Source organism: Mytilus californianus, unplaced genomic scaffold (assembly GCF_021869535.1).
Source record: "Mytilus californianus isolate M0D057914Y unplaced genomic scaffold, xbMytCali1.0.p SCAF_8, whole genome shotgun sequence".
NCBI lineage: Eukaryota > Metazoa > Mollusca > Bivalvia > Mytilida > Mytilidae > Mytilus > Mytilus californianus.
Genome location: NW_026262734.1, coordinates 74,726,582 through 74,754,241, shown reverse-complemented (window position 1 = coordinate 74,754,241; position 27,660 = coordinate 74,726,582). Strand labels below are relative to the sequence as shown.

Genomic DNA, 27,660 nt, shown 5'->3' with positions numbered 1-27,660 from the left:
TATTTTGTTCATATAAAATTGTGAATTATACTTTAAATGGTTAGGTAGACATCTGAATTTTTATTCTAGAATCGAATATAGAAAATTTATGAAATAACACAGTGACTTTTCCATAAAATGCAATCTATGGAATAATGACACAATTTCGTTGTTAAAATATTCTTCAGTTATAAATTCGATTTAGTAGAAAAATATAGATTTATCTATAAGGTTTAAATTCAGATAAGGCAAATAAATAAATCAACCTTATATTATTACGAATATCTATATTTACCATCTGCATCCCAACCTCCTTCTATCTGATAAGCTGCTGTATTGACACCCCAGGCAAAGTCATCTGGAAAACTTCCATAATATATCGTGGCCTCATATTCAATCACTGGCAGCCCTCCTGGTGCCGTGAATGCCTTTTCCAAATAACCATGGTCTTTAATCAGATTATAATAAAATAATGATGACAGCTTTGGAATTCGGGTTCTGTTTGGGTCGTTAAAATCAATATAATGCAATCCAAATTTTTCAACGAACCCTTGCCTCCATTCAAAATTATCCATCAATGACCAAGCTGTATATCCTTTAACTTTACACCCATCCAATTTGATTGCTGTTAGATTTAAACAAACTTCGATTAATTTTGTACTTATATAAGTGTGCAACTGCTATACATTTGAACACTAGATAGTTGTTACTGTTATGTAAAGATCTATTATGAAAATTTAGCTTCCCAAACATTAAGTATCAATTAAGCGTTTCTGATGTATTTGCGCGCGCCCTAAATCGATGACGTCTAAGAATGAAAGATTAGAATAAGCACACATTTTAAAAACAGAAGAAGAAAAAAATCTGGTATTTTTCAATTTTCAATTTCATTAAGCATACCTTTGATAAAAGGCGAACATAAGATTCGACAGATATGATTCATGATTTTGTATATGTATTTTTAATTCATATCAAATATAATCTCTGAAAAATGCCAATATCTCAATTTTCTAAATGAAAATAATACTGTTTCAATGAACACAGATGCAATGTGTAAGCATCAGTCACGCCAAAGACAATACTAAATGTCATTTGAGTAAATTAATCTAGTATCAAATGATATAAAAACATCAACAATTGAAATAGATTGAACGAATCTAGTCTAATGCTATCTTTTATTTAAACATTTATGTTTAATGATTAAAACAACAACACATTTTACCCTACCTGTATTTGTTGTCATTTATTTTGGTGTTGTTTACATCGGGTGCTGTCTGACTGACAACTTAATCATACATTTGTATTTTATACAAACAGTATATTCATTTATAAATACCTTTAAGCATTTCATTTATGTATGATCTATAATAGTTTACACGATGTACATCATTCAGTGATCCATTTCTGTCCGAAACGCCGTTCTCTGTAACGTAGATAGGGTAGTTGTAGGTTTCAGTTATCCAGTTTAGAAGCTTACGTAATCCAAATGGTGTCACCCACAACCAACTTGACCCTGATCTATAATTATATGTGTCTGAATATCAAAGCTCAATTCATTTATAAATAAAGTAAGAAGATACCTAAGAAAGGGAAATTAGAAAACAGGCAACACATAATTACAAAATGCTAGAAAGAACCACAAAATAAAACGACAAAAAGAACGTTGAAAAACTAGGGTATTTGAAGATGTAAGCAATTTGACAAACTCATGACACTTGTCTTGGAAAACATGGAAATTCTTTCATGACAGATGACAGATTGGCATGTTCAATCAGGATTGATATTTGAAATCAATCCACTGTTTAATTGTACAGAATTACATCTCATCTCAACCACACAAAGAAAGTTATATAATATATTATAACTTCTTCTACTACTTTTTTCATTGACTGAGAAAAGATATATATGTCGATCAAAAACATTTTGACAAATCTTAACTTACCCAAGCCAACTTGGATCTGTAGCTGAACCAACCCCTCTATCTACCCAGTAACTTATATCATTTTTTATATCAAATTGTTCTTTGAACATTAGACTTGATCCATAGGCATTCAATCCGAGAAAATCAGTACTGTCTGAAAGAGAAAACAGGAAAAGTCTTGTTTCAAATAGAAAAGGCAGAATTTCAAATTAAAAAATTAATACACGAAGTACACTACATTCCGTCCTATTTGAGGTGAAACAATTATATATGTATTTTTATATTAATGAATGGAACTTCTCGTTTGTAAATTAATTCACTAACTTTCTTTCTGCCAGTTTGTGTATTAAACGTGTTATGCAGTACTTCCAAATGGTTTATCATATTCATTCATTATTTCATGTCAAGTAAACTAATTGTGATGTACCTAGTGGTTGTCTAAAATCTAGTAATTTCTAAATTTCTTTCCAAATTGTCATTTACAATTAATTTTTTTATTACACCTGAAGTGTGAGGTTTTGTTCAATGTTGAAAGCCTTACTGTAATGTTGCGACGAAGAACAAATGTGCTGTTTTCTTAAGAGAGTTTAGGGATTTGTGAAAGAAATATATATCCATATTAACTTGACTTGTTCAGAACTTCTTTCATGTGTTGTAAGTTTTTTATGTACATCTAATGTTTGCATTTTAACCCGTCAGGGTTTTACTTTTTGTAATAATGTTAAACATTTATTATTTGCATAAGTATACAAATATGAGCATTGCCCATTTTTGCCTGTTTTCGTATTGCAGACCCCTAAAAGTAAACACTTCACGTCATCTTCAAAATTAGTTCATGCTGTTTTCCATGTTTAATAAATTCTATAGTAGAAAAGGTTGTTAATGCATACTCACTTTTTATTAAAAGTTTTTCACTTGCTGTAAATTCAGGAAGTCTTGATGAGGACATATTTTGGACTTGACTATTATTTCCCACACTCCATTTCATTAAATCGGGATAATCACCATACACTACTGGACTTGCGAACCATCCAAAATCAAACATCAATGCTTGTTCAGAAGCTTCTATATCATCTTGATTATACGGGTTTCTTGGCTCAGCCCAACCAACATTTAGTGTAATACCAACCTCGCCTAACATAGAAATATATTTCAATGAACAGTGTCTTAGTTTTCTTTAAAATTATAATGAAAGCTTTACGTAACGATAAGTACATTTACAATATGTTGATTCAGACTATTTCCTCTCTAATTTGAAATGTTGTATATAAAAAAATCACATTAAGATGATTAAACATACACGTGGCCACATATAAAATAAGGAACTATAATTATTTCAATGAGAAATTTCTTTAAACAATAGATAACACAGATTCATACAGTGCCTAATTGTACCATTTTAGTCAAAATGATACTGACTATTAAACCAAGCTTAGATAGGCAACAACATTAAAACTGTTTAATATATTCCAAAATTCCAAAATTAGGCAAATATGTAAAGATTGGAATAAAACTGTTGTTCTTAATTTTTTTTCAAAGCAACATAAAATACTGAACCATTTTGTTGACTCCAATCTCTTTTATATAGCCTGTATGCTTTTGAATGTGACAATATGATGTTGTGAGCTGCAATATATGTGTTTGTGCCTTTTCCGTGTTTGGCAGGAGGGAATCCGCCTTCACCATAACTAGTCCAGGCTGTTATCCATGGTTCATTAAATGTAATCCATAATTTGACCTTTTAAAAGGCAGGAACAATATTATTTGTATCATGAAACATATTGTATAAAATCTAATGTTTCTGTCATTTTGGTTCATTTGAAGGTTTTTCATTCATATGCAATAATTACTAGTAAGTAGACTGAACCGCTTTACCTGGCAAAAAGACATACCACAGAAAATCAATCATTATCAGGGTATTAATAACCAAACAATGGCCCTATATTGGACACAAATTTGATTGGAACGAGGTTTGTCTAATTTCTTATTCGTACTAATGAACAGTTGTTACTGGAAACGTAGTGTAGAATGTCCATCTTATCATTATTCGGTCAGAATATTCATTCAAAAACGCAGATATTTTCAATAACTGCTAACCTAACCCTACCCCTGAGGAACAAAGTTATTTTTTCATAGAAAAATTCCTCAAAGATAACATGGCTTATACTGTGTTACGTCAGACGCGCGTTTTGTCTACATAAGACTCATTCGTCGTGCTTAAATAAAAAAAAAAGCTGAAAGAAAAATTAAGGAAAGTTGAAAAGCATCAAAAACCTTATATTGTCTATCAGTTGTCTAGGTCAAAAGGCCACAACTTCCTGAAAAAATTGCTCATCTGGAACAACTCAAATTAAGTTTTCACTTCAAATAATATGACTGTATACATAATATATTTTTAATCGATTCAGGAATTAAGGAAATAAGCCCCAAAAATGGTATTTTCAGGCTTATTTCTATATCATAGTCTTTCAACTTCTGCGAAAAATAACTCACCCAAAGATAAACCAAAGCGTAATATGTTACTTTTTATGATATGCATATCTACCGAATATCTATTTTATTGATTCAAGAATGCCTTCCTCATTGCTATTGGGACAGAATAATTACGCAATCACACATACTTTGGACATGAAAGGACTATAACAGTAAAGTAACAAGTTTTCAAACGATAACAACTCGCAAATCGATACCATATATAAACAAAACATATCCGAATATACCTTGAAGTTATCCATATTTGATTTTCCCCGTTTTGAAATTTAACCTTTTGTCCACCTGATCAATAAAGGAGACTTCATGACTAGATTTTAACGGTTATGCCAAAAAGACAAAGCAGCTTTAAAATTTAAAAATGAAGATGTATAGTTTACTTAATATACAAAAAAATCTATAAATATGAAAGTTTCTATACTTTATATGCATTCTTACAAGGTTATATTATTTTACTCATTATTTAATAAAGATCCTTTAACAGTTGTCCGGATGTGTTGCATTTATAATTATAAGTTACAAGGATGCATTGTACTGTGCACGAATGGCTTTACTGAATCAATCTTAATCACTTTAAATTCAAAAGCAAAAGAATATACATGTATTTGAGATTTTCACTTTAGATGGATAGAAGACTCAAAGAAATCCTGAACAGATTCAGCTCTCCGAAATAAATTTCAAGTATTTTCAGTCTGTTTTTACGGAAACGTCCTTTCGAGTCACATTTTTTGTGTACAGTTTTACTATTATTAAGTATGGCACTGTATGAAGTATATTTCTCTGCTGTACTATTTTACTGATGTTGTATTTTTCTTATCTTTTTCATATGATACTCATTTTGGATAACAAGAGATATGCCTTGTAATACCAATCGCCAAGTAGTCAAAAATTAAACAACCAGAAATGTAAAATGATTATGATATCAAATTTGAATGTACAGCAATTAATATAGTTTTCAAATGTCATTAGAGTAGCATAAACTGAAAACGCTTCCGGCGTTCGCTGATGTCTTTAGTAGGGTCCAAGTTCTTCAAAATGTGCTTTTATGTACAGTGGTGTGTGGACTGCTGTTATTTTATGTGTTTTTCTTGATCATGGTGTTGTCTGTCTTCTTTCAATCATTATTTAAGATCTTCTCGCGTTCCATTTTTAAATAAGAGCCTACATCGAAAGCTTGTATATAAAAATAAGGAGATGTGGTATGATTGCCAATATACAACTATCCACCACCGTTCAAAAGAAGAGGATGTAAGCAATTATAGGCAACTATACGGCGGCTTTCAACAATGAGAAAAACCCATACCGTATAGTCGGTTGTAAAATGCCCCGATATGAAAAAAAAGAAACGATTCAATTGAGAAAAACAACGGCCTAATCTGTAACAAAACAATTTGCGAAAACAAATATGAAATACAGGAACCAACGGCAACCACTGAAATACAGGCTCCTGATTTGAGACAGGCTCAAATAGAATATGGCGTGGTTAAACATGTTTGAATGCGCCAACCCTCCCCTTACCTGGGACAGTGGTGTAACAGTGCAATATAAGAACAAATTATAAAAATCCGTTGAAAAGGGCTTAACTCATCGGATTGATACAAAGCAGAAACAAATCTAACAAACACACAGACCTGACGTACTAGGGTATGTATACATCCCTAAAAACAAAAAAGACAGAAAGTACAGATCTAAGAGAACTCATGTGTATTTATCTATTTTATCACACCAAAAAGGGTCAATCACATGAAGTGAATCTATTTATAGTATAAATTTAATCTCACCCTATCACCGAAGTTTTTAAAGCAGATCTCAGCATAGTCTGTAAAATATTGCTGGATAGAGCTATTCAGAAATCCACCATATTTGTTTTCTAGATTAGCAGGAAGATCCCAGTGGAATAATGTTACCATAGGTTTGATTCCTTCCGCAATAAGTCCGTCAATCAAGTTGTTGTAGTAGTTTATACCTTCTTGATTTAAACTCGAGTTTAACCCATTAGGTAATATCCTAGACCAGGATATTGAAAACCGGTATGCGTTTACCTGAAAAAGACATTATTTTTAGACACAGATATCCTGTGAGTATCAAGAAAATTCCTTGATAAATGTAGAAGTTCACAAATAACAAAAAAGCTATCGCGACTGAGCACGTATTGTGGCTATCTGCAACATCGGAATAACTGTATTGTGTTAAAATATTTGCTAACCTATGAGATGATTTTAGAGTCGAACTTACAAACATTGACAAAGCATGTCGAAAAACGAGTATCTTCTATTGTCCAACATTAACGTTTTCTCTTTTGGTATTTTTTTGTTGTAAGTTTTAATGGACATCCCTAATAAAGGGAATTTGCCTTTTTAATTTTGTTATTTGGTAGAAGGCATTTACACATGAATTATAACTGTGACTAAAATAAAATTTTGTAATTCCACATTTGTTGTATTCCTTTCTAGAAATATTTGACAGTCCTTTCTCTACACGTCTCCTTACATTAAGATATATTGTTACCTCCAATGAGTGATGTCTAAGTGCTCAAATCCTGGACACGTTTATACTCAAAAGTTGAAATCATTCAGATAAAGTAATGAAAGAAATGTATTAATTAATACACTAAAAAGCAGTAAAAGATTTTCCATAACATTTTTACACTGCATTGATTTAAACACATTTCAAAACCTTTTACAACCTGGTAATTTAGTCTAGAGTCAAGTATTGTATCTTTAAGAATATAAGAACCAATATTAAAATGAAAATTATAAAGAAGTGTAATAAATTGTACTGACCCCCATTTCTTTCAAGATTTTTATGTCATCTTTATATTTGTGATAACTATTACAAGCCACATCACCAGTAACATTGCCAGCAATTGTGTTACCCAAATGAACGAAGTCATCCCAAACACTTGGTCCTCTTCCTACAAGGTAAAACTGAATAAAGTATAATTGTACAATCTAAACGTTAGTGACATGTGCTGTCTTCTCAAAAGAAATTTGTAAATAACAAGATTATGATAAAAAAGATATATTAATATTGAATACCAACTTTGAAATACTCTGAAATAAATGAAACAACTTTTTGACAGAAACATTATGAAATATGGCAGTCTACATCCAGCGTATGATTCAGACAATCAGACAACAGATTCAAAGGAGGAAAAGTTAGACAAAATAATATTATAGCAATTTCTTTCATTAAAACTTACCTCCTTCATTCCATCCTCCTTCAATTTGATACGCAGATGTAGCAGAACTCCATACAAATTTCTCTGGAAACACGTCGTAATAAAATTGATTTTCATATGCTGGAGCAGTCCCACTACCTCCTTTTCCCGGGAAGCCAGGTCTAAACCCATGTTCTTTAATGAGCTGCTTATAAAATTTGAAAGAAGATTTTTGTGTTCTCGTCCTGTTAGGCGAGTTAAAGTCTATGTTGACGAGACCAAAAGGCGATTTATATTCGTTTTCCCAATCAAAACTGTCTAGGAATGACCATGCTGAATATCCAATCACATTACAGTCATCATATTTAATTGCTGAAGAAAAAAATATTAAATACAGATAAAATATTTTTTTAAAATGCTAATGTATGATATATTTGTTATTGTCCAATATCTTGTTTAATATTGTTTTCATAATGACTATGATTTGTCAGATAATTCGCAGTGAAGACATTTAAAATATCTGCCATTGCAAATGTTATTTTTGTGTTTAAATTTAAGTGCAATAGAGTTGACTTTGTTAAAATGACCTTTGGGATACTGGCTAATGAAACTATTTTTCTTATAAATATGTCCGTATTATATCGTATCCTTTTTTTGTAATGATTTGTTTTTCAATTGGAATATCACAGTATCAAATTGCAGAAAATTCGTATTTGCCTTCATATAAGTCGAACCAGTTGGCAAGTTAGCATTATAATATTATATTTAGTTTATTAGTATGTAATTTAAACAAGTGTAACATCAAGGGCTTTTGTGTTTCAATCGTTGCTAAAATCTAGAGCAGCCTTTTAAAATACTCTACCTTTTAAAACTTCGTTGATAGATTGCCTATAAAAATCAATTCTTTGTAGGTCCTTTATTTTCCCGTTATCACACATACCATTCTCGGTAACCAGTACTGGTATGTTATAGTTGTAGTTAATCCAGTTTAGTAACTTCCGAATACCCCAAGGGGCTACTTTAAGATCTGCCTTACATGTTCTGTATTATAATGAAATTATCAAAAAAGATGCAAAAGTGTCACATCTTGTGAAAACAACTGTATTTCAAAATAATTAAATATTCACACGTTTACATCAACAATAAATATTCAGTAGAGAACTGACAAAATGATAAAAATAAAAGGGAAAGGATTCTCCGATTATAGCAAAAAGTAATTACTAGGGTACAAAAAAATATATTAAACAGTAATGTCCGACATTTAATCATGCAAAACTTAATGTTCAAGTCTCTTTTTACATTTACCATTCCCATAGATATAAGTAGGTGACACAATATATTATATGATGCTTAATAAATTACCCTTTCCATTTAGGATCTATATCTATTTTCACTCCAACGTCTTTATCAAAATCCGATCTATAGCTAACATCAAACTCATTTTCAGGGGCAACAGTTTTGGCAGTGAATGTGTTGACAGCCAAAAAATCTACAGTTCCTGTTGAATTACAAAATTTATAATGAGCAATTAGTAGCAAAACTATAAGAGAGAAAAGATGACTTTCGAAGTTTGTAGGGCTTTTTCCAAAAATATTTTTTTCCGACCAAATGTTTTCTGATTTAATATGTCAAATTAAAAAATTCCAAAGATGCGTTTATTTTTGGAAATCATATTTGGTCAAATCTATGTGTATATATTGCTTGTTTAAATTTGTATTTTCAATTACATAAGTTAAAATTTATTTTTAATGACATAAGTATACAACATGATAGAAAGGAGATCCTGTGATCTATTTCCATATTTGAAAACATACATTTCTGTAAGAGAGTATCATGTCCAAGTATACGTGAATATACTGTATGCATTGACATAGAATAAATAAAATAATAAATTTTGTCTTTTTACTTCAATCAAACTGTGCATGGTAGAAGTTTTGCAATATGTTCCTGTCAATAAAGAAGATACTATAATTTCAATATCAAACCTTTAAGAATATTTGAATCCTGCCTTGTTAATCTTGGCAATTTTTCAGAATTTTCATGACCACTTTTCATTAAGTCTGGATAGTCTCCATTTTTAATAATAGGATTTGCAAACCACCCCAGATTAAACTGTAGGGCTCGCTCTGCAGCCTGTATGTCCTGTGGGTTATTCGGATTTTTTGGTTCAAACCACTCTGTATTTAATGCAATACTGACCATTCCTGGAAATATCCGTTATTGTTGATAGTGACAATATAGCACACGTGTTTATATTTTATTTTTGTGTTAACATCTAATTATAATGAAATATAATAATTGAATTTAACTTCCATGATTATGAAGTTCTCTGTAAATAACTTTCGAAGTTATAAAGAAACTAAGTTTCCAACTGCGTGTACCCTAAACGTAAAATACAACATGAAATTCAACACAGCTTCGTCTGATAATATATGGACGTCCTAGATACCCAAACAATTTTGTATATATTAGAAAAATCAAACGAAAGGAAAATTTTGATGTTACCCGGGAAAACCTCTTTAATCGAACAGTTTGTATCTCTTTTACGTCTTGTTAAGGAAAATTTTAAACTGAGTGTCACGAAAAATATATAATTTCTTATTTGAAAGTTAAACGAAACGTATCACTTTATTCAAATGCCTAGTGTAAACTTTATTATGAAGCGATCTTAAAATAGTTGTATGAAAACAGTCTATGGTAGAAGATAAAAAATATAATGGACGAACCACGTCTGTTCAAAAACATGTATGATGTTTAGAATCTCATTATAGGGAAGGTAAATGAAAGAAAGTACAATACATATCAATAATTATTCTTACCTTTTTGTTGTGCTTTATATGTTTTGTTGTACAGATGATATACAGCGGCATGGGCAAGCATAAGATTTTTACCAGCAATATAGCTCACAGGTTTACCAGGTGCAGAATTATTTGTTGCCACTCTCAATGGATCATTTATTGTTATCCATTTAGTTACCTAAATGCATACAAGTTCATTTAATTACATGTACACGGTTTTATAAAAGAATGTTTGATCTTTCGAAGAAACACCATTATTATAAACCTAAAACAGAGCGTTTCATTATATATAAGTAAGACCAATGCTTGAAATAGTATATATAATGAAGACTTTCGACACTTATATATATATATAAATGAGTGTGTATCAAACAAGGCTTTGATAAATAAAAACTGATCAAAGATCTTCCCTTGTATTTATCCATAAGTCAAAATTTATAAAAGTAAACCATTATAGGTCAAAGTACGGTCTTCAACACGGAGCCTTGGCTCACACCGAACAGCAAGCTATAAAGGGCCCCAAAAATTACTAGTGTAAAACCATTGAAACGGGAAAACCAACGGTCTAATCTATATAAAAAACGAGGAACGAAAAACACTTATGAACCACATCAACAAACGACAACTACTGAACACCAGATTCCTGACTTAGGACAGGTACAAACGATTGCAGCGGGTTTAAACGTTTTAATGGTACCAAACCTTCACCCTTTTTCTGAAACAATAGTGTAACATCACAACATAGAAAGACACACTATAAAATATCAACTGAAATAGCTTAACTCAATCAAAGGACATATTAACACCCCTGAACATACACTGAACAAATAAATTTGACCTATGATACAATGTAAATACAAAATATATAAACTAAGGGAAGAATAATACAAGTAACATGTTATACCGCTATGAAATGTTAAACAATATAAGAAAAACAATATGCTCGAACAAAAATATCAGCCAATTGCAATTACTTTAAACACAGGTAAATGAAATAATTTTGTTGTTAGTTATACGTGTAGGTAAACGGACAGAAAGTCACAGGACACAAAGTCACAGGACATAAAGTCACAAATTTGATAGGACAAAAAGTCACAGGACAAAAAGTCACAAATAATTTGTTGACAATTGTTTGAATATATAAGAGAAAGATCTTGAAATATTTTCTTTTTATTACATATATTAATTTTTAAGTTTAGGAAATTGTTCATAAGCCTTGATAAATGAAAAATTATTAAATTTTAATCATGCAAAGGATATATTTATTGGCACAATGAAGCCATTTAAGTACCAAGCGACTTTGACATTTTGTTTTAATTACAATTATTTGATCATAATTGATACTTATTGATGAATATTTTAAAAACAAAAATGTTTACTCAAAGAAAAATAACTAAGCCAAGAATTATCTAACAAATAGTTTCCTGTTTTACTTGTGTTTACAGTCTTTTTCGTTAATTGCGTCTGTGCTACAGATCTAAACGGATTTCTTTAGATTGTATTTGTGAAAACTTGTACTCATTTTATTTTCTTTCGTAACATTGTTAAAGGATTTTACTTTGAGAAATTTGACCGCTTTCGAGTTATATATATCTATGTTTACCCGATTCTAAGTATATAAAAATAAGAATATGTAGTATGATTGCCAATGAGACAACTATCCACCAGAGTTCAAATGGAGTGAGTGTAAGCAATTATAGTCCACCGTATGGCATAAATCATTGCTTTTAATAGTTTCCAGCTTTTTTGTTACTGTCTCCTTTTGATATTCATGTTCTACTCAATCTTCCTAATTGTTTTGTTAAGTAAATAAAATAAAAACTAGGTTGTGTCTTTAAGGTACACATTGCCTTGCATTTCAGAATATTCCTGGGTCGTTATTTTGTCGAAGGTATGTAACTAGTGGTATTGTTGAATGATAATAGTATAAAAAGTTTATCTTTTGAAAAAAATGAAACAGGTGAAATCATTTATCTGAAAGATCTTTCGACGTTTCGATATCAAGGAATATATATAAACTTCACTTATAAACTTTTTTGATTTATAAAAACAACCCCATCAATTCATGATCGGTCCTCTGGACAAACGTATTCGTTTCTTTTATTTTTCTCATCAGCCTATGTTATCAAATATGTTTTAATTCGATCAACACTTGTGTGGTATAGTTTTTATGTATATCATGGAAAATAATGGGTGTAGTGTATTGATTCATCACTTCAACACACCAAATTATTACACGCACATACAAACATCAAACGCAATGGAACCTAGCTTACATACTTCAAACAGTATCGTTACAAGATCTCGTGCAATTAAATATTAATCGTACTGGTTTAAAATGCATTTCGTCTGTAACAAAACTTTTTGTCAATAATTAAATGTATAATTGATAATAGATTTGATACCGAATGTTTAAAGTTGTATGTTTTTAATAGCGCCTTGGTATCTTCTTCCTTTTTACATTCCTATTAATTATTTGATATAAATAAAATTCGACATTACAAATCAAACGAGAAAAAGTAACGGTCTGATTTATGTTCAAAACAGTAAACGAATAACAAATATTATATACAGCAACAAACGACAACCTTTGAATTACAGGCTCCTGACTTGAGACAAGCACATACAGAATGTAACGGAGTAAAACATGTTTGCAAGCGCCCATACCTCCCCCTTTACCTGGGACAGTGGTGTAACAGCACCACACAATATCAAACTAATAACATAAGTTGAAAGGGGCTTTACTCATTATATCGATACAAAGCAAAATCAACTATCAAAACAATAAAGACACAAAGTACAGTTTTGAGAGTACTCGCTGTTACTGAACACTTGTTCAAAGCCAATAACAACTAATAAAAAAATCATGTTAGTTAACATATCTTTATTATGTAGAATATGCAATTATGGGCTTTACTATATTGACTACATGATTTCTATCACGAGAGTTATCAATAAATAAAATATATCTCTACTTTATGCAAAAATATGGAGATGCTATAATTGCCAATAAAACAAATATCCTCGAGAGTGTAAATAGCGCGAATAAAAGCAACTTATGGTTACTGTTTATTATTTCTTACTTCTATTCTATTGGTATAAGTTTGGTTTGACTTACCCTGTCTCCAAAGTATTTCATGCAGATATCAGCATAGTTCTTAAAATGATTCCCAGTATCTTCACTGATCCAGCCACCCATCCTCTCGAGTTGGTAAGGCAAGTCGAAATGGTATAAAGTAACGATTGGTTCGATATTGGCCTTTCGTAGCGTGTTGATAAGTTTATTGTAATAATCTATTCCTGTCTGATTAAGACTCTTGTTTGTTCCATCAGGAAGTATTCTTGTCCAGGAAATAGAGAAATGATATGCTGGTACCTTCAATGAAATGATCACAGACAGTGTCCTGATTATTCAAATTATAAATCAGAGATAAATGTTAAACGTTTCAAGGATACGACAGTATTATCAAATGATTTTCAACCAATTTTAAATAATTCAATGATTCAATGAACACAAAAAGTTCTTTTTAGCAAAAGGAATGTTAATTCATATAGGGAAGATCGTTGTTGAAATTCCAAATAACAATACTTCATAGATGACCTCCTTTTTAATAATGCCACATTGAATGAAATATATATAACAAATATCTATTTAAATTGTGTGTACCTAAAGTGTATTTGAGATCTTAGTTCTTTTTCAATATTGTCTGGCATATTTGTTTAGTTTATTTTCGAAATCAATGGAGGTTACAAAACATTGAAGAAAAGTTAAAGATATGAGAAGCAAACAGCTTTAATATAAGTTGACGGAATGTGTTTGTGTGTTAATATTTGGAAAGTCTTTTGTAATAATAATTTTATCTTCTGAAATTCACAATGGAAAAGATTTTTTACCATTAAATAGTTTCAGTAGGATATTTATATAAATTGTAAAATAAAGTAAGAATTTTTGAGAGGAGTGACTGAAAATCAAAATGCTGTCCAGATGGCAAAATCTCTATATGTAAAAAAAAAACCATCAAACTCTTCGGACAGTTTTGGATGAATAGCAAACAAAAATTCCAAAAGTTTTGAAAGCCAGAAATGTAAGAGTGAGAACGTTAATACAGAATTACTAATTCTGTCAACGTCAACTGTCAATGAGGAATCTGTAACCTTTATTTTGATACATAATTTTACGAAAAGCTTTAGAACAAAAGGTATGCTTTAAATCATGGCAATATCAAATCACTGACTTTAACGCAGAGGTACCGACTCAATGGTGTAAAAAATGGTATAATATCGATTTGTGTCTGTTCTATCCGTATTTTGGGAATACCGTCGTCGGGTCAAAAGACATAAAGATATAAGGCCTTAAACTATATAAAACTTTGAAAGCATAAACACCACCTAAACAGAAAAGCCAAGAAAAATGTAAAGTCAGCGACACTTGTTTCTCGAAAAAAACCTTCATAATTGAAAAATCAAAAGTTTTAAGTCATTTAAATGTACCAATAAAATATAGGGGTTGCTGATCAAGTTTTTTCAAAGTTAAGTAAAAGTCCGAGGAAGTATGCAAAACCCTTACAGGAACGTAATTATGTTGAGAAAAAAATTCAAAGTCATTCAACCGTTACTTACACCGAGATCTTTCAGTAACTGGATATCTTTATCATAGTTATTGTAACTGTCACTCGAAACATCTCCAGATTTGTTTTCGTGTAGACCATCTGAATGTAGCAGGTGATCCAAAACACTTTCACCTTTACCTTTATAACAAAACAATGAAGCATTAATACAATAACATTAACGGTATCAATTTCACTGAGCCAGATGCGTATTTTAGCGTGCATTCTAAAACTTCAACCTTTTACTGAAAATATTTTCACAAGCGACAATCTCTTGTGAGTTTTTAAGCTAAAATAATTTCGGTCAAATACAAACTTTTATTTTTTAATGGATTCCTTAAATATGTTGTTACATAATGTTTTCTTGGAATATATTAATTTTAAGATTCGTATAGTATAGTCAATATTTTAATTAATCATTTTCAACCAACAGCAACTCTTTGAATTCTTTAATCGGAACAACTTCTAAATACGTCTTGTCCGATTAGAGGCAGTTAATGATACAATAGAACTATATTAGACTTACCATCTTTATTCCATCCACCTTCTACTTGGTACGCAGATGTACCAGTAATCAACATAAAATCATCAGGAAACCGCTCATAAAAAATACCATTTATCTGTTTAGGGGGTACTGTTGACAATCCACCAATTCCGGGATAACCTGGGACGAACCCATTATCCATAATGATTTGTTTGTAGTAATATGACGATAATTTAGGAATCCTCGGTAAGTTGGGATCTGTGAAATTCACCATACAAAACCCAAAACTGACCTCAAAACCATCTGTCCATTCAAAACTATCCACAAGAGAACGTCCATAAAAACGTTTCAGATTCGTTACCCTGTCTGTTTTGATAGCTGTTGAAACGGTGAAACAATATTTTAGTACATGTATACGGAATGTTTTTGCACTAACACATTTTTCTATTTTTAGTAATTAGCTTAGACATGCATGTATTATAAAAAGAGCGTGGATAGAAAACCACTAGCATGTTCAACTTGCATCTCTTTTGGAATAAGTTACTCATACTACTATTATTGAATGTCTAAAGATTAAACTATGGTTTCCATTTAGGAAAATTAAAGCATTCATAAGATATCGGTAGATCTTGCAATGTCTTTTTGTATTTATCTTTGTAAAAGAGGCAAACTGTCCGTTGAATTTACCTTTCAGCACTTGATTTATGTGCGCTTGGTACCAACTGACATTTTCCGAGTCCTCAAGCGAGTTACTTCCTGTTTTTGGTCGGCCTAGATACCCAGCAATATACATCTCTTTATCTGGGTAATGATGATTCACCCAATTTAAGATTTTTCTTATTCCTGATGCTGTTTCAGGATCAGATCTATAAGTAGTCCAAATCAAAGAACTTAACAGATACTAAAGCTAAAATTGAATCATATTGTTGATTAAATCTAAAAATGAACAGATGTTGCAAAGTCGAAATTCGGTGGGAAAGTTAACTCGATTGGATTAAAATATCTATCTGTAACTGTTTGAATATCCGAAGTAAGCAGAATCCAAGACATAGAGAATAATTCTAAGATTATTAAGATATTACAACATGGAAAATATGACTTTGGTGTCAAATATACAACATAAAAATGTTTAAAAGACTGATTGATTATTTACAGTAAGGTTTACAAATACAGAGATTGCATTTAGAATTAAGAAGGGTGTTATGACTCAAATTCCATGAACTCTGTTCTAATTCTACTTTTTATTAAACTCAATACATGAACAAGTTGCTATAATGCTTACCTGTATTTATAAATTTGTAAACTTTTGTCGTTATCGAACGAGGAGAATGGCCCTTCTATTCTTGAGACCGGTCGGGCATACATTGTTCCGACATATAGGAGATCCAAAAAATCTAGAGTTCCTGTCAACACAAGAAGTATATGACATGAAAAATATTCCTCCAAAACATATTTACAGCAAAAGCGCAATATAATTTTGCGAAGGAAATAGACAGACATTGTGATTATTTTGAATATAATTTTCCTCTTCAGTATATGAGATGATTATCCTAATACACCGAGAAACTGCCTATTGAAACAGTTTGGCTTACTGAAAAATTGTAATGCATCATAGTCACACAAACATAAAAAACTTAAGAAATCGTACATTTTATAAAGGCTGAAACTAGTCAAAACAAGCCGACAGAGGATATATTTTGCATTAATAGCTAAATATCGGTCCAGACGCTATCTTAACCATGTAATATTTTGCTGTTGATGGTCCATGTTTGAAGGTAAATTTTCAGAGAAGAGTCTGTGATTGGTGTGGTCTAATCTACTGTCAAACATGTTTGGTAATATTTGTTGACTTTTTATATGGATTACACAAAATGTCAATATTATAAAGACTAAGTTACTAGAAATACAGTTTCCCTACATCCTTTGAGAAGTCTTTTATTTTAATTACCTCAAACGGATGAGCGATTCAGACAATGTACATATACGTATTTTACAAGAAGAGGGAGAGGTTCAAGAAATTTTAAAAGACAAAGATTTTTTTGGCTTTTCCAAACAACAACAACAACAATAATAATGATACTAATGACAATAGTAATAATAATAAGAAGAAGAATAATAATATTCTCTACACATTTTTTTGCTTCTGTATAATTTTACATCTGAATGAAATTTTACATCTTAAGAAAGGAAATCTGCACGTAAATTACCTTGCACAGCGTAGGGACTTGTTAGATTGAACTTTGTTGTGAATGACTGCATCTCCTCGGGCCATATTCCGTAGAACAAGGGATGTGCCCACATGCCGATATCAAAATGCAGCCCTCTATCTCTAGATGTATCATTATTATCAGTCTCATACCAGTTTGATTGTAAGGTGATTCCAACACGACCTGAAGTAATTCTATTGATTTTAAAAAATCATCGTCATCATCATAATCATGTTTGCAATATACAAAATTAAAGAAATTAAAGCAATGTTGAAATTTGAAGATGTGAACGCGCAGTAACAAGACAATTAAAAGAATAATTTGTCATGCAACATTTCTAAAATGGTTTTTCTTTGCGTTTTTTTTTTTTTTTTTTTTTTTGTTGGTAAGAAATAGATAAAAACTGTTTACCTTTTTGTGTTGTTTCATAAACGGTTTTATACAGTCGGAATGCTGCAGCATGAGACTGTAAAACATTGACAGCTGCTTTATATACAGATTCTGCAGGTCCACCAATTCCAGGAGCCATGTCTGTCAGTCCGTATCCTCCATAAATAAAAGTGTAAGGGTCATGGAATGTGATCCATTGAGTTACCTATATAATTTTTAAAAATAAATAGAAGATATTAGAAGAGGAGACAATTCATTCCACACCAGGGTCATTCCTTTAAGTTCTTCAGTCTTTACTTAAATTCCCAATATCATAGTTTTATATGTGTACCTGATGGTTTTATAAAAACGTTGGTATATTCCCTAACATGTCACCATGTAAAAGCATGTTTATCAGTGTATTGATTTTGAAAAAAAAATATGGTAATGGCAAATACTTGACATATAAAAAAATGAAGTCTAAACCAAAAACAATTTTGCGGAAGTAAAGCTGTGTATTGTCGTGTGTTGATTAGGGATCTTATAGGATGCCGATGTTTGCAGAAACAAATAATTTTTTCAGTGTGTGTTTCCAAATAACTGCAAATGCATTGTGGAGCACAATATTTAAGTTAGATTTAAAGTTGAGATGATATTACTTTCACAAGAGACGTATCAAATTAAGAAATATAAGTCCCTAAGTTGGGAAGTAAGTCTGTATATTTAATTACCAAATAGTGTCATGAGGCTTTCCATAGAACTTCGTATTAACGATATAACATTCGTTTTTTGAATTTTATATTATAATAACCTTTGTTCCAAATGTCTCAAAACATTGGTCACAATAGTTTCTGAAGGTCTGTATAATATCAGGATTCAGCCATCCTCCTATGTCCTGAAGAACCTGAGGGAGGTCCCAGTGATACAGCTCTACCATTAGATGAACACCAGTCTTCCTGTAGGCATTAATAACACCATTATAATGCTCAACGGCTTTAGCGTTTAAATTGCCCTTGCCATTTGGTTGTAGTCTACTCCATGACAGTTGTAGTTTGAAGTGTTTAGCCTAAAAGAAAATTATTGCAGTACTTACTAGGAAAAAACTCTGTTATTACTTTTTACAGAAAGAAATCCTAATATTGGTCATTTGAAAATTGTCTTTGTTTTTATGTTACATCTTTTTGTCGGGTTTCGAATTACACTGATTGTCAACCAAAGGTTGTTGTCTCATACAAACGCATAGGTCAACCATTCACATATCGATTACAACAGGGCAAAGAGGTTCCAATTTTGTATCTTTTTTCAAAATTTAACTAAAATTGAGAATGGAAATGGGGAATGTGTCAAAGAGACAACAACCCGACCATAGAGCAGACAACAGCCGAAGGCCACCAATGGGTCTTCAATGCAGCGAGAAACTCCCGCACCCGGAGGCGTCCTTCAGCTGGCCCCTAAACAAATATGTATACTAGTTCAGTGAAAATGGACGTCATACTAAACTCCAAATTATACACAAGAAACTAAAATTAAAAATGATACAAGACTAACAAAGGCCAGAGGCTCCTGACTTGGGAAAGGCGCAAAAATGCGGCTGGGTTAAACATGTTTTTTGAGATCTCAACCCTCCCCCTATACCTCTAGCCAATGTAGAAAAAACAAACGTACAACAGTACGCACAGTAAATCTCAGTTTAAGAGAAGTCCGAGTCCGATGTCAGAATAGGAAACAAAAGAAAATAATCAAAATGACAATAATACATAAATAACAACAGACTACTAGCAGTTACTGACATGCCAGCTCCAGACCTCAATTAAACTGATTGAAAGATTATGTCTTCATCATATGAATATCAGGCACAATCCCTCCTGTTAGGGGTTTAGTATTATACCGTCATAAATTATATGAGAAGAACACAACCCGTGTCATGCCAACAACTGGTTTTAGAATAAATATGTTTAATTTGTACTAGTTTAGTTTGTCAAAGATAATAAATGGAACAATTAACAATAAATCAAAATAGTGCCTAATGAGTGCATAACTGCATATCTAATCTTTTAAAAGATAATCAAAAGACTCTTTTTTACACTTTAAAGTTTGAAATTGTGTTGGAAATTGATAATAATCTTACCCCAAGTTGTTGTATACATTTAACATCTTCCGGGTATTTATGATAACTGTCTGATGCTGTATCTGCCGTGGCGTTGCCTGGAATCTTTCCTGGTATATGTGTAAATTTATCCCAAATGCTTAAACCTTTGCCTAAAACAGTGAAACGTCTTGTTTGTGACATTTTATTTATATAATAACATGTTTACTCCCTGATTTGAATATAAATACTATTTGTTTTACGTCTGGAGTATTTAGAGACAGAGTATTAAATAAAACTTTTCAAGACGTGTTTGTAAAGAGTAAAGAATCTATTTTTTTATCTTTAAAAAAATTAATCTAATGTTTACTTAAAATAATACTAAAACCAAAAGACATATCTAAACTCTTTAAAACAAAATGTATACGACTATAAAATTAACTCAAAAACAAAATCAGACAGTTACTCGAGAGAAAAATTACAGACTTGATTAATTTTAACTAACATTTTAAATAACACATCAGAAGCAATAAGTTAGCAATAATTACACAAATACTTCATTTTTACAAAAGTTCCTAACAAAAATCGTTTCTAAATGAAATTAAACTATTCCAAATGCATTCCATTTTGACAAATAATATCCTTAGGCAAAACAAATTCCTAAGTTAGAAACATCTGGTGGTGACTAAGATAATCCTCATTACGGATATTAATTGTAACACAGAAAATATACTCTTACTCTTTTGTGGTGTCAAAGCTTCTTCAGGCAAAAATAAAAGATAAAGAATAAGTATCTATATGAAAATTATTTCGTTTCAGCGGCTCATCTCTTAATACGGTACCATTTAAAAAAAGAATGATGAATCGCTCTGTAAAATAACATCAATCGTCTGATAATTTTTTTTTTGGTGGGGAGGGGGGTCAATTTATGTTCCAATTAGATTTGCATATTATCATACGTTCTGAAATATATATTTTTCTGTTGTTGAATAATAAATGCGATCCAACTCTCAGGTAACAATTGGGATACTTGGCTCAAGTAGAGATAGAAAAGTCGAGCATTCGAATTCATTGATTTTAGAATTATTTTTCAGTATAAAAATAGCGATATATTGTATTAAAGAAATACCTCTTTTCTTAAATACCAGTGCAAGTGGATAAACAAACGGATTAGGATCATATCTTTACTGAAATCTGTAACTTTATGACGTAAAACAATATTCACAGGCACCATTTTAACAATTCAGTTAAGAAAACGGGAGGATAATAAAGAAAAGTGTGACTATCCGATTACTATGTAAAACTGATGACAGAGGTGAATATCTTAGAAATTGTCGAAACTGCTGCACTTGTTTTGAACTGAGAAAAAAAATAAAGAAATTTCTAGGTTATATATTTCAATCGGTGTCAAAATGTCATGTCAGTTAAAAAAAATCATTCATTTTTGTAGGCAATTAATGTATGAAATTGTTGGACAGTAACAACACCTTTTTCATATTCTTATTTAATATTTTTTATTTTGTTTAATCAATGAATTTATTTGTAAGTTTAATCGTAGTTTTTGCATTCTCTAAGTTTAAGAACAAACTATTTTTCTCATACATCACTGCACTTCAGTTCAGTAGCAACGGTGTAACCAATATTTACAGAGATCTAATTATTCAAAGATAACGGCGAACAAATTCCGGTATATCGTAGAAAAGAAAATATCATAATACGTATTTACATTCATGGCAATAAATAACTAAGTCAATACGGTTATATACATAATACGATAAAGATATATCCATCATAATTTACAATCTATTGAAAGTTTGTCTACACGTTGTATCATTCAACACTTATTAAATCCCTGTAAGAGACTGAACTAGTAAGAGAAAGCTTGTCTAAGGAACCGAAGTTTATTTGTCCAATATTAAAATCGGCTCAATTTGTATTTTCGAAGTCCAAATCGTTAAGAAAATAAAAATTATAGAGAGTTAATGAATAGAAATCTACGTGATATTTATCACATAAATATAAGGCCGAATTGTACGTTTATCTCACAGTTTTCAAATGAAATATTGGAATATCATTATTTTTATTTATAGTTAACTCATTGTGTATTACGCCAGATTATATTTTATCTAGACACAATATATGGTAAAGACACTGATACAATCTTAAAAACTATACGCTTGCGATTTTTTTTTATTTAGTGTGATTAGATTGCCTTCTAGTTAACATCTCTTTGTGAGTTTTTGTTAATATTCCCAATGCTGAATTTTTTACGTTTTCAAGTATTAAGTTATTAGAAACTGACATTATTAAGTGAGGCAAGAGGATTAAAAATGGCGAATGATAGTTTCGAAATATTTACTTGGAAATGTCACATATTCAAGAAAGAATGATGAAATAATTCGTGCGTCTCAAAAATAATGCTTTCAAGAGAACTTACAGAAATTTTATCTGATAATGTAGAGTATATACGATTCTTAAAAGTCTTCAATAATTTGAGGCAGGGCACCTGCTGACCGATTACTGAATGGTTAGGTAAATCGTATGGTTTGAAGCCTAAGACAAAAACATTTGAGCTAAAATGTCAAGTAATTGTTCGGAAGATTTTAAATGATTTTTTTTTGCTATTCCTTATTGCAATGATTATCAAATTGAAATGAAAGGACCATAAATACCGTCTAGGTTCCATGCACCCTCTGTTTGATAGGCAGAACTGCAAGCTCCCCATCCAAAACTCTCTGGAAATTTTCCTAATAAAAATTCTTCAGAATTGCAAACTAATAAAAGCGATGAAAAAATTAATATTTTAAGCATCCTTTTGAGTATTTATGATGTACCACTTTACGAGCGGTCCGTTGAAAAAACTGTTATCTATTCATTTTTCTTATCGTGAATGTTTGTAAAGTATAGATAACATAATCACAATATATGATGTGTGTACGTATGTTTTATAAGTTAACGAAAACAGCATTTTATAGAATTTGGTTTGTTTAAAGCATTTCTGAAATTATCTACATCAGGAGTGTTTAAAAATTGGGGATGCTTTATTTTCTTAATCGCTAACTTTACAGTAAGAACATCCCCTTTAATTCGATTTTGAATGAAACAAAGTGACCTAAACTATATATATTATATGTATTACAATTTATGTTATGTTTTTTTAACATGTGGTTAATAATCGCTTTCAAAACGAGATTATTAAAACACAACGAATATTTTTCCTTCCCTATTCATTTAGTTTCCATAACAATCGTTCACATTCAATGTTGCAAAATACAATGTTTAAGCTGGGACATAATAATTTGCATAATGATTGTTGATTTCATTGTTTGAAAAATAGTGTCCGACAGTATAAAGCGTTTGCTTCTTACTGTGTATGCCTACTTTCATTGAACCTTGTAAGTGCTAACGTAACAACTTTTATAATCAAAACGAATACAGCTACAATTTGGGAATGCAAACATTTAATTTAGTTCACCTGGCCACATAGGCATGTGAGACTTTTTTTCACCAACTGGCGTTCGTTGTCTGTTAACCGTTACACAAAAAGTTAATAAAAAATATTCCTTTCGGTATTTAGTTAAAAATGTGTCCAATGATCCCGCCTGCTAACCATTATATGGCCACCAAAGCTAGAATAGAACATAGGAATGTTTAGTATAACAGGTTATAAGATAATAAACAATAAAGAAAATAAAACAAAAACAACAAAAAAACCAGAAGAGAACAAAATCGTTCAGTGTCAGAAATATATACAATGTAAATATCTACTGTTTGACGACCCCTTATATGAGTAATTGTCCTTAAATGACGAATTTTATCATTTTTGCGATATTGGCTTTTATCTTGAAAACTATAAAAGATGAAGTGATACAGTTAAGAGCAACACAGATTAGCGGATGACCAAAATTGTCAGGCAACTCCTTATAAGAGTTATTGCTCTTGAATGATTAGTTTAACCCATTTCTATGATTTTGTAAGAGACTACAGAAGAATAGAGAGTGATAGAATCTGCAAATAACAAAAATGACCAATAGGACCAATATTGGATGTTGGATATGTACTGATTGACATTTTAGTCTTAGATACTTAGATTTTTTTATTAGTTGTTATTTGCTTTGAACTAGCTGTCAGTAACTGCCAGTACTATCAGATCTGTACTTTGTGTCTTTGTTGTTGTTAGGGATGTAAAAATACCCTTTTTATAGTTTGTCATTATGTAGTGCTGTCCAAGGTAAGGGGAGGGTTGAGCACCCACAAACATGTTTAACCCCACCACATTCGTTATGTGCCTGTCCCAAGTCAGGAGCCTGTAGTTCAGTGGTTGTCATATTGTTTTTCGTAAATGGTTTTGTTATAAATTAGGCCGTTAGTTTTCTCAATTAAATTGTTTCATATTTTTTATGTCAGGGCCTTTTATAGCCGACTGTACGTATGGGTTTTTCTCATTGTTGAAGGCCGTACGGTTGCCTATAATTGCTTCCACTTCATTTAACTTTGGTGGATAGTTGTCTCATTGACAATCATACAACATCTCTTTAATTTTATGTAGTAGATAGATAGAAACTTTCAAATAGCAAAACAGATCAGCTGTTACAAGGAAAAGCTCTGCTTACAAATCATCTTGGCCGGTATCGTTAAATTACTCCTTATATGCTCCTGAATGATGATTTTTACTCAATCTTATGGGTTTATAGTAGATAGAGATAATCTGTAAATAGCAAAAATGATCAATGTAAGATCTACAAATAATTCAATATGACCGAGGTCGTAGACCATAGAAAGAGTCCTTATAGGAATTATTGACCTTGAAGGGAGATTTTTACCCATTTTTCTTGTGAATTTTTGAAGAAGCTGTTACAGTAGTAAATAGAGAACATGTAAAAAAATAAAACTGATCAGCTAGTCAAGATATACAAATAAGTCAATATATCCGAAATCGTAACTTAACTCCTTGTACAAGTTATTGCCTTTGAATGATGATATTTATCTGTATTGGTTTTCAGGAAGCTGAAGCAGATAGACAGAACTGGTTCAGAGCAAAAATAATCTGCAGATCTACCAAAAAGTTATCCGAAATAGTCGATTGACTCCTTATAGAAGTGTTTGTCCTTAAATGACGACTTTTACCTATACTAATTTTGTGCTTTTAGTTGATAGAGAGAAAAATACAAACAACAAAATGTCAGCAGGACAAGATCTACTAATTAGTCAGATGTTCAAAATTATAGTCGACTCCTTCTACGAGTTATAAATGTCCTTTAATGATGATTGTTTTTCCATTTTTGTGTGGGTTTTCGCGAAAACTTGTGTATATAGAGAAACTGTAAAGGACCAATAATGAACAACAAACAGACTATTTCAATTTCTATTGTAATGAATGAGGTCAATCATCGTCATTGCACATTCGGCTCTTACTGTGACGTAATAACATAAGCATTGTGATATTGGAAATGTACGGGAAAAAGCAGGAGTGTCAAAGTCGTCGAAAATCAAATAATTCGTCAACATGATTGAAATCATCATTCTTCTCCTTATAGTAATTTTTGGTTTTACACTTTTTTCTTATGCCAGAAGATATAGGAAATCTTGTTTTACCATTGTATTGATCGCTTGTCACTTGTACACACATAATATTTCAGTCCAAAATGTCTGCAGTGTTTCTCGGTAGCCGTAATCTGCAACACTGTTTCCAGTATAAACAACATGGCATGGAGGAAGGTGTTGCTTGTCTTTGAGGTTCTATTTATACGAATATTTTTATGAACTATGAAGGACTCTGTTTTCAATATGTGATGTCATCAATTATGGTCACACTTTAATACTTTGGAGGTGTTTAGGTAAAATTTTGATAATCCAAACTTTGTGTCAAGTTTCAATTTTTACTAAAATATATTGTGGTTAACCTAATTGTGGGAATTAATTAGCAATCTACTCTTTGAATACAATTTTGATATAATCTAAGCTTAAGTTCAAGTTCGAACTTTCTACTAAAATAAATGTTTGACATAAATAATAAAACAAAATGCCAAAGCAGTAACCGGTAACCATAAAAATACAAATAGATGGTCAAAGGAATACCATCTATAATATAAGTATATAACCATAAAACACGGCATGAAAGAGTAAAGATTGATTAATTGTACTACTTAGGATTAACCCGTAGAAGATGTTCTAACTCCACGTCTTACCCTAGTTTATTCCAATTTGAAAAAAAAAAAAAGGTTGAGAGGTGAACCCCTTTACATATGAAAGTGACAAAGCAACAAATAGATTTTTTATAATGTCGGGACGTTTTACACGTACTATACGGTATGGGCCCATACGGAGTCCTATGGCTGCTTACACCCACGGCATTTGATCCGTAGTGGATAGTTGTGTCATTGGCAATCATACAACACATCTTTTTTTTTATATTTTATACTTTAAAACTTTTTTTTTTTAAATTATAAACGATACTCTAACGATGAGAAATTGATACAACCTAATTTATCTGATAACAACATTAAGGATTTTCTTTAAGAAAGTGGAGAACTGGTTAATAACAATTTGTATTGATTTCCAGAAGATATGGACCTTTCAAATTCTTGTGAAAGATTTGTAGATATGAATTTTTCATTCATTTGAAATGCGGTTCATTGTTATATCAAGATACATATTATTATATAAGTGTTTGTTAAAATGTGTTATTGGAAATATAAATGCAAATACATGATGTTTTATTTCACTATTTATCGAGATAACTGCATTAGAAGCTTGTGAAATTGAAATTTAAAAAATATTAATCTTTTCTGCATATTGATTAAAAAAAATATGGAAAAAATCTGAAGCTCTTTTAAGTCACCAATTTTCGGAATGTTCCTTAGCATGTTACAATTTCCCCAAAAATATCCTTTTTCCACATCTTAGTTTTCGAGTACGCCGGTCTGCTCTTGTCACGTGAACTTTCAATATAGAAATATTGTCTATTAGTGAATATAAAGATTCAAAAGTTGTGTCAGCGCAGGTTTAAAACAGCAAAGATAAATTTTTAACAAACAGGATATCCTTCAAAGATTTTTAATATTTTTTCCACAATTTTAAGAATAGGTTGTCTCGATTTTTGTACATGTACGGGCATTCAATGTTGGGATAAGTCCGTTTGAATTTCCTTAGTAACTTAATTCAATCTTTGCTGCATATCAATCGATTCTGTTGGTAATTTTTCCTTTACTTCTATGATCTAGCTGCATACATATATGGCATGTTCCAGAGAGGTATTCAGCAAGTAGAAAAATAAATTGAGGTTGGCACTCTAGGCATTTATCCGCATACATGTAGCAGCTTCTGTATCCTTGGGGGACTTTTGTATGTTAAGGACACAAATAAACACGAATAAGATTGTTTTTGTTCTAAAATTTTGCTCTCAATAAAAATAAGGTCTGCTACCCGCATTGAGGTGGCACGGTAGTATTTACATTCCGGAATTTAGGTTGCTCTTTTGTGTACTTAAGTCAATGTATCTGAACAGTGTGATTGGACAAAATATACAGTATCTACTGATCATACTTTTAAAACTGAGG

At 31.2% G+C, this 27,660-nt stretch overlaps 2 protein-coding genes across 2 annotated transcripts in view; both read right to left on the bottom strand.

Moving 5' to 3' along the window:
- The window catches only part of LOC127712489 (lactase/phlorizin hydrolase-like), a 30,813-nt gene extending 29,326 nt beyond the window's left edge, over positions 1–1,487 (bottom strand). The window contains exons 1-2 of the mRNA XM_052218954.1: positions 1,316–1,487; positions 275–604 (exon numbers count right to left, since the gene is read on the bottom strand). Coding sequence (XP_052074914.1) covers positions 275–604; positions 1,316–1,325 — 340 coding nt within the window. The 5' untranslated portion in view covers positions 1,326–1,487. The remainder of the gene's footprint in view (positions 1–274; positions 605–1,315) is intronic.
- Positions 1,488–2,711: 1,224 nt separating this feature from the next.
- Positions 2,712–8,567, bottom strand: LOC127712849 (lactase/phlorizin hydrolase-like). Its single transcript, XM_052219455.1, has 6 exons — positions 8,413–8,567; positions 7,589–7,922; positions 7,174–7,300; positions 6,172–6,432; positions 3,584–3,638; positions 2,712–2,761 (listed from the first exon to the last, which is right to left on the bottom strand). Exons 1-6 carry the CDS (start codon positions 8,486–8,488, stop codon positions 2,712–2,714), a joined length of 903 nt encoding a protein of 300 aa, XP_052075415.1. The 5' UTR covers positions 8,489–8,567.
- Positions 8,568–27,660: the final 19,093 nt, after the last annotated feature.

Excerpts from the sequence above, each read along its gene's own strand:
- LOC127712849 (XM_052219455.1), bottom strand. The coding sequence starts at position 8,488 with ATGTGTGATAACGGGAAAATAAAGGACCTACAAAGAATTGATTTTTAT. Across the intron at positions 7,923-8,412 it reads TATCAACGAAGTTTTAAAAG|CAATTAAATATGATGACTGT; the intron begins GTAGAGTATTTT and ends TTTTTTCTTCAG. Across the intron at positions 3,639-6,171 it reads TTAAAAACTTCGGTGATAGG|GTCAAATTATGGATTACATT; the intron begins GTGAGATTAAAT and ends GCCTTTTAAAAG.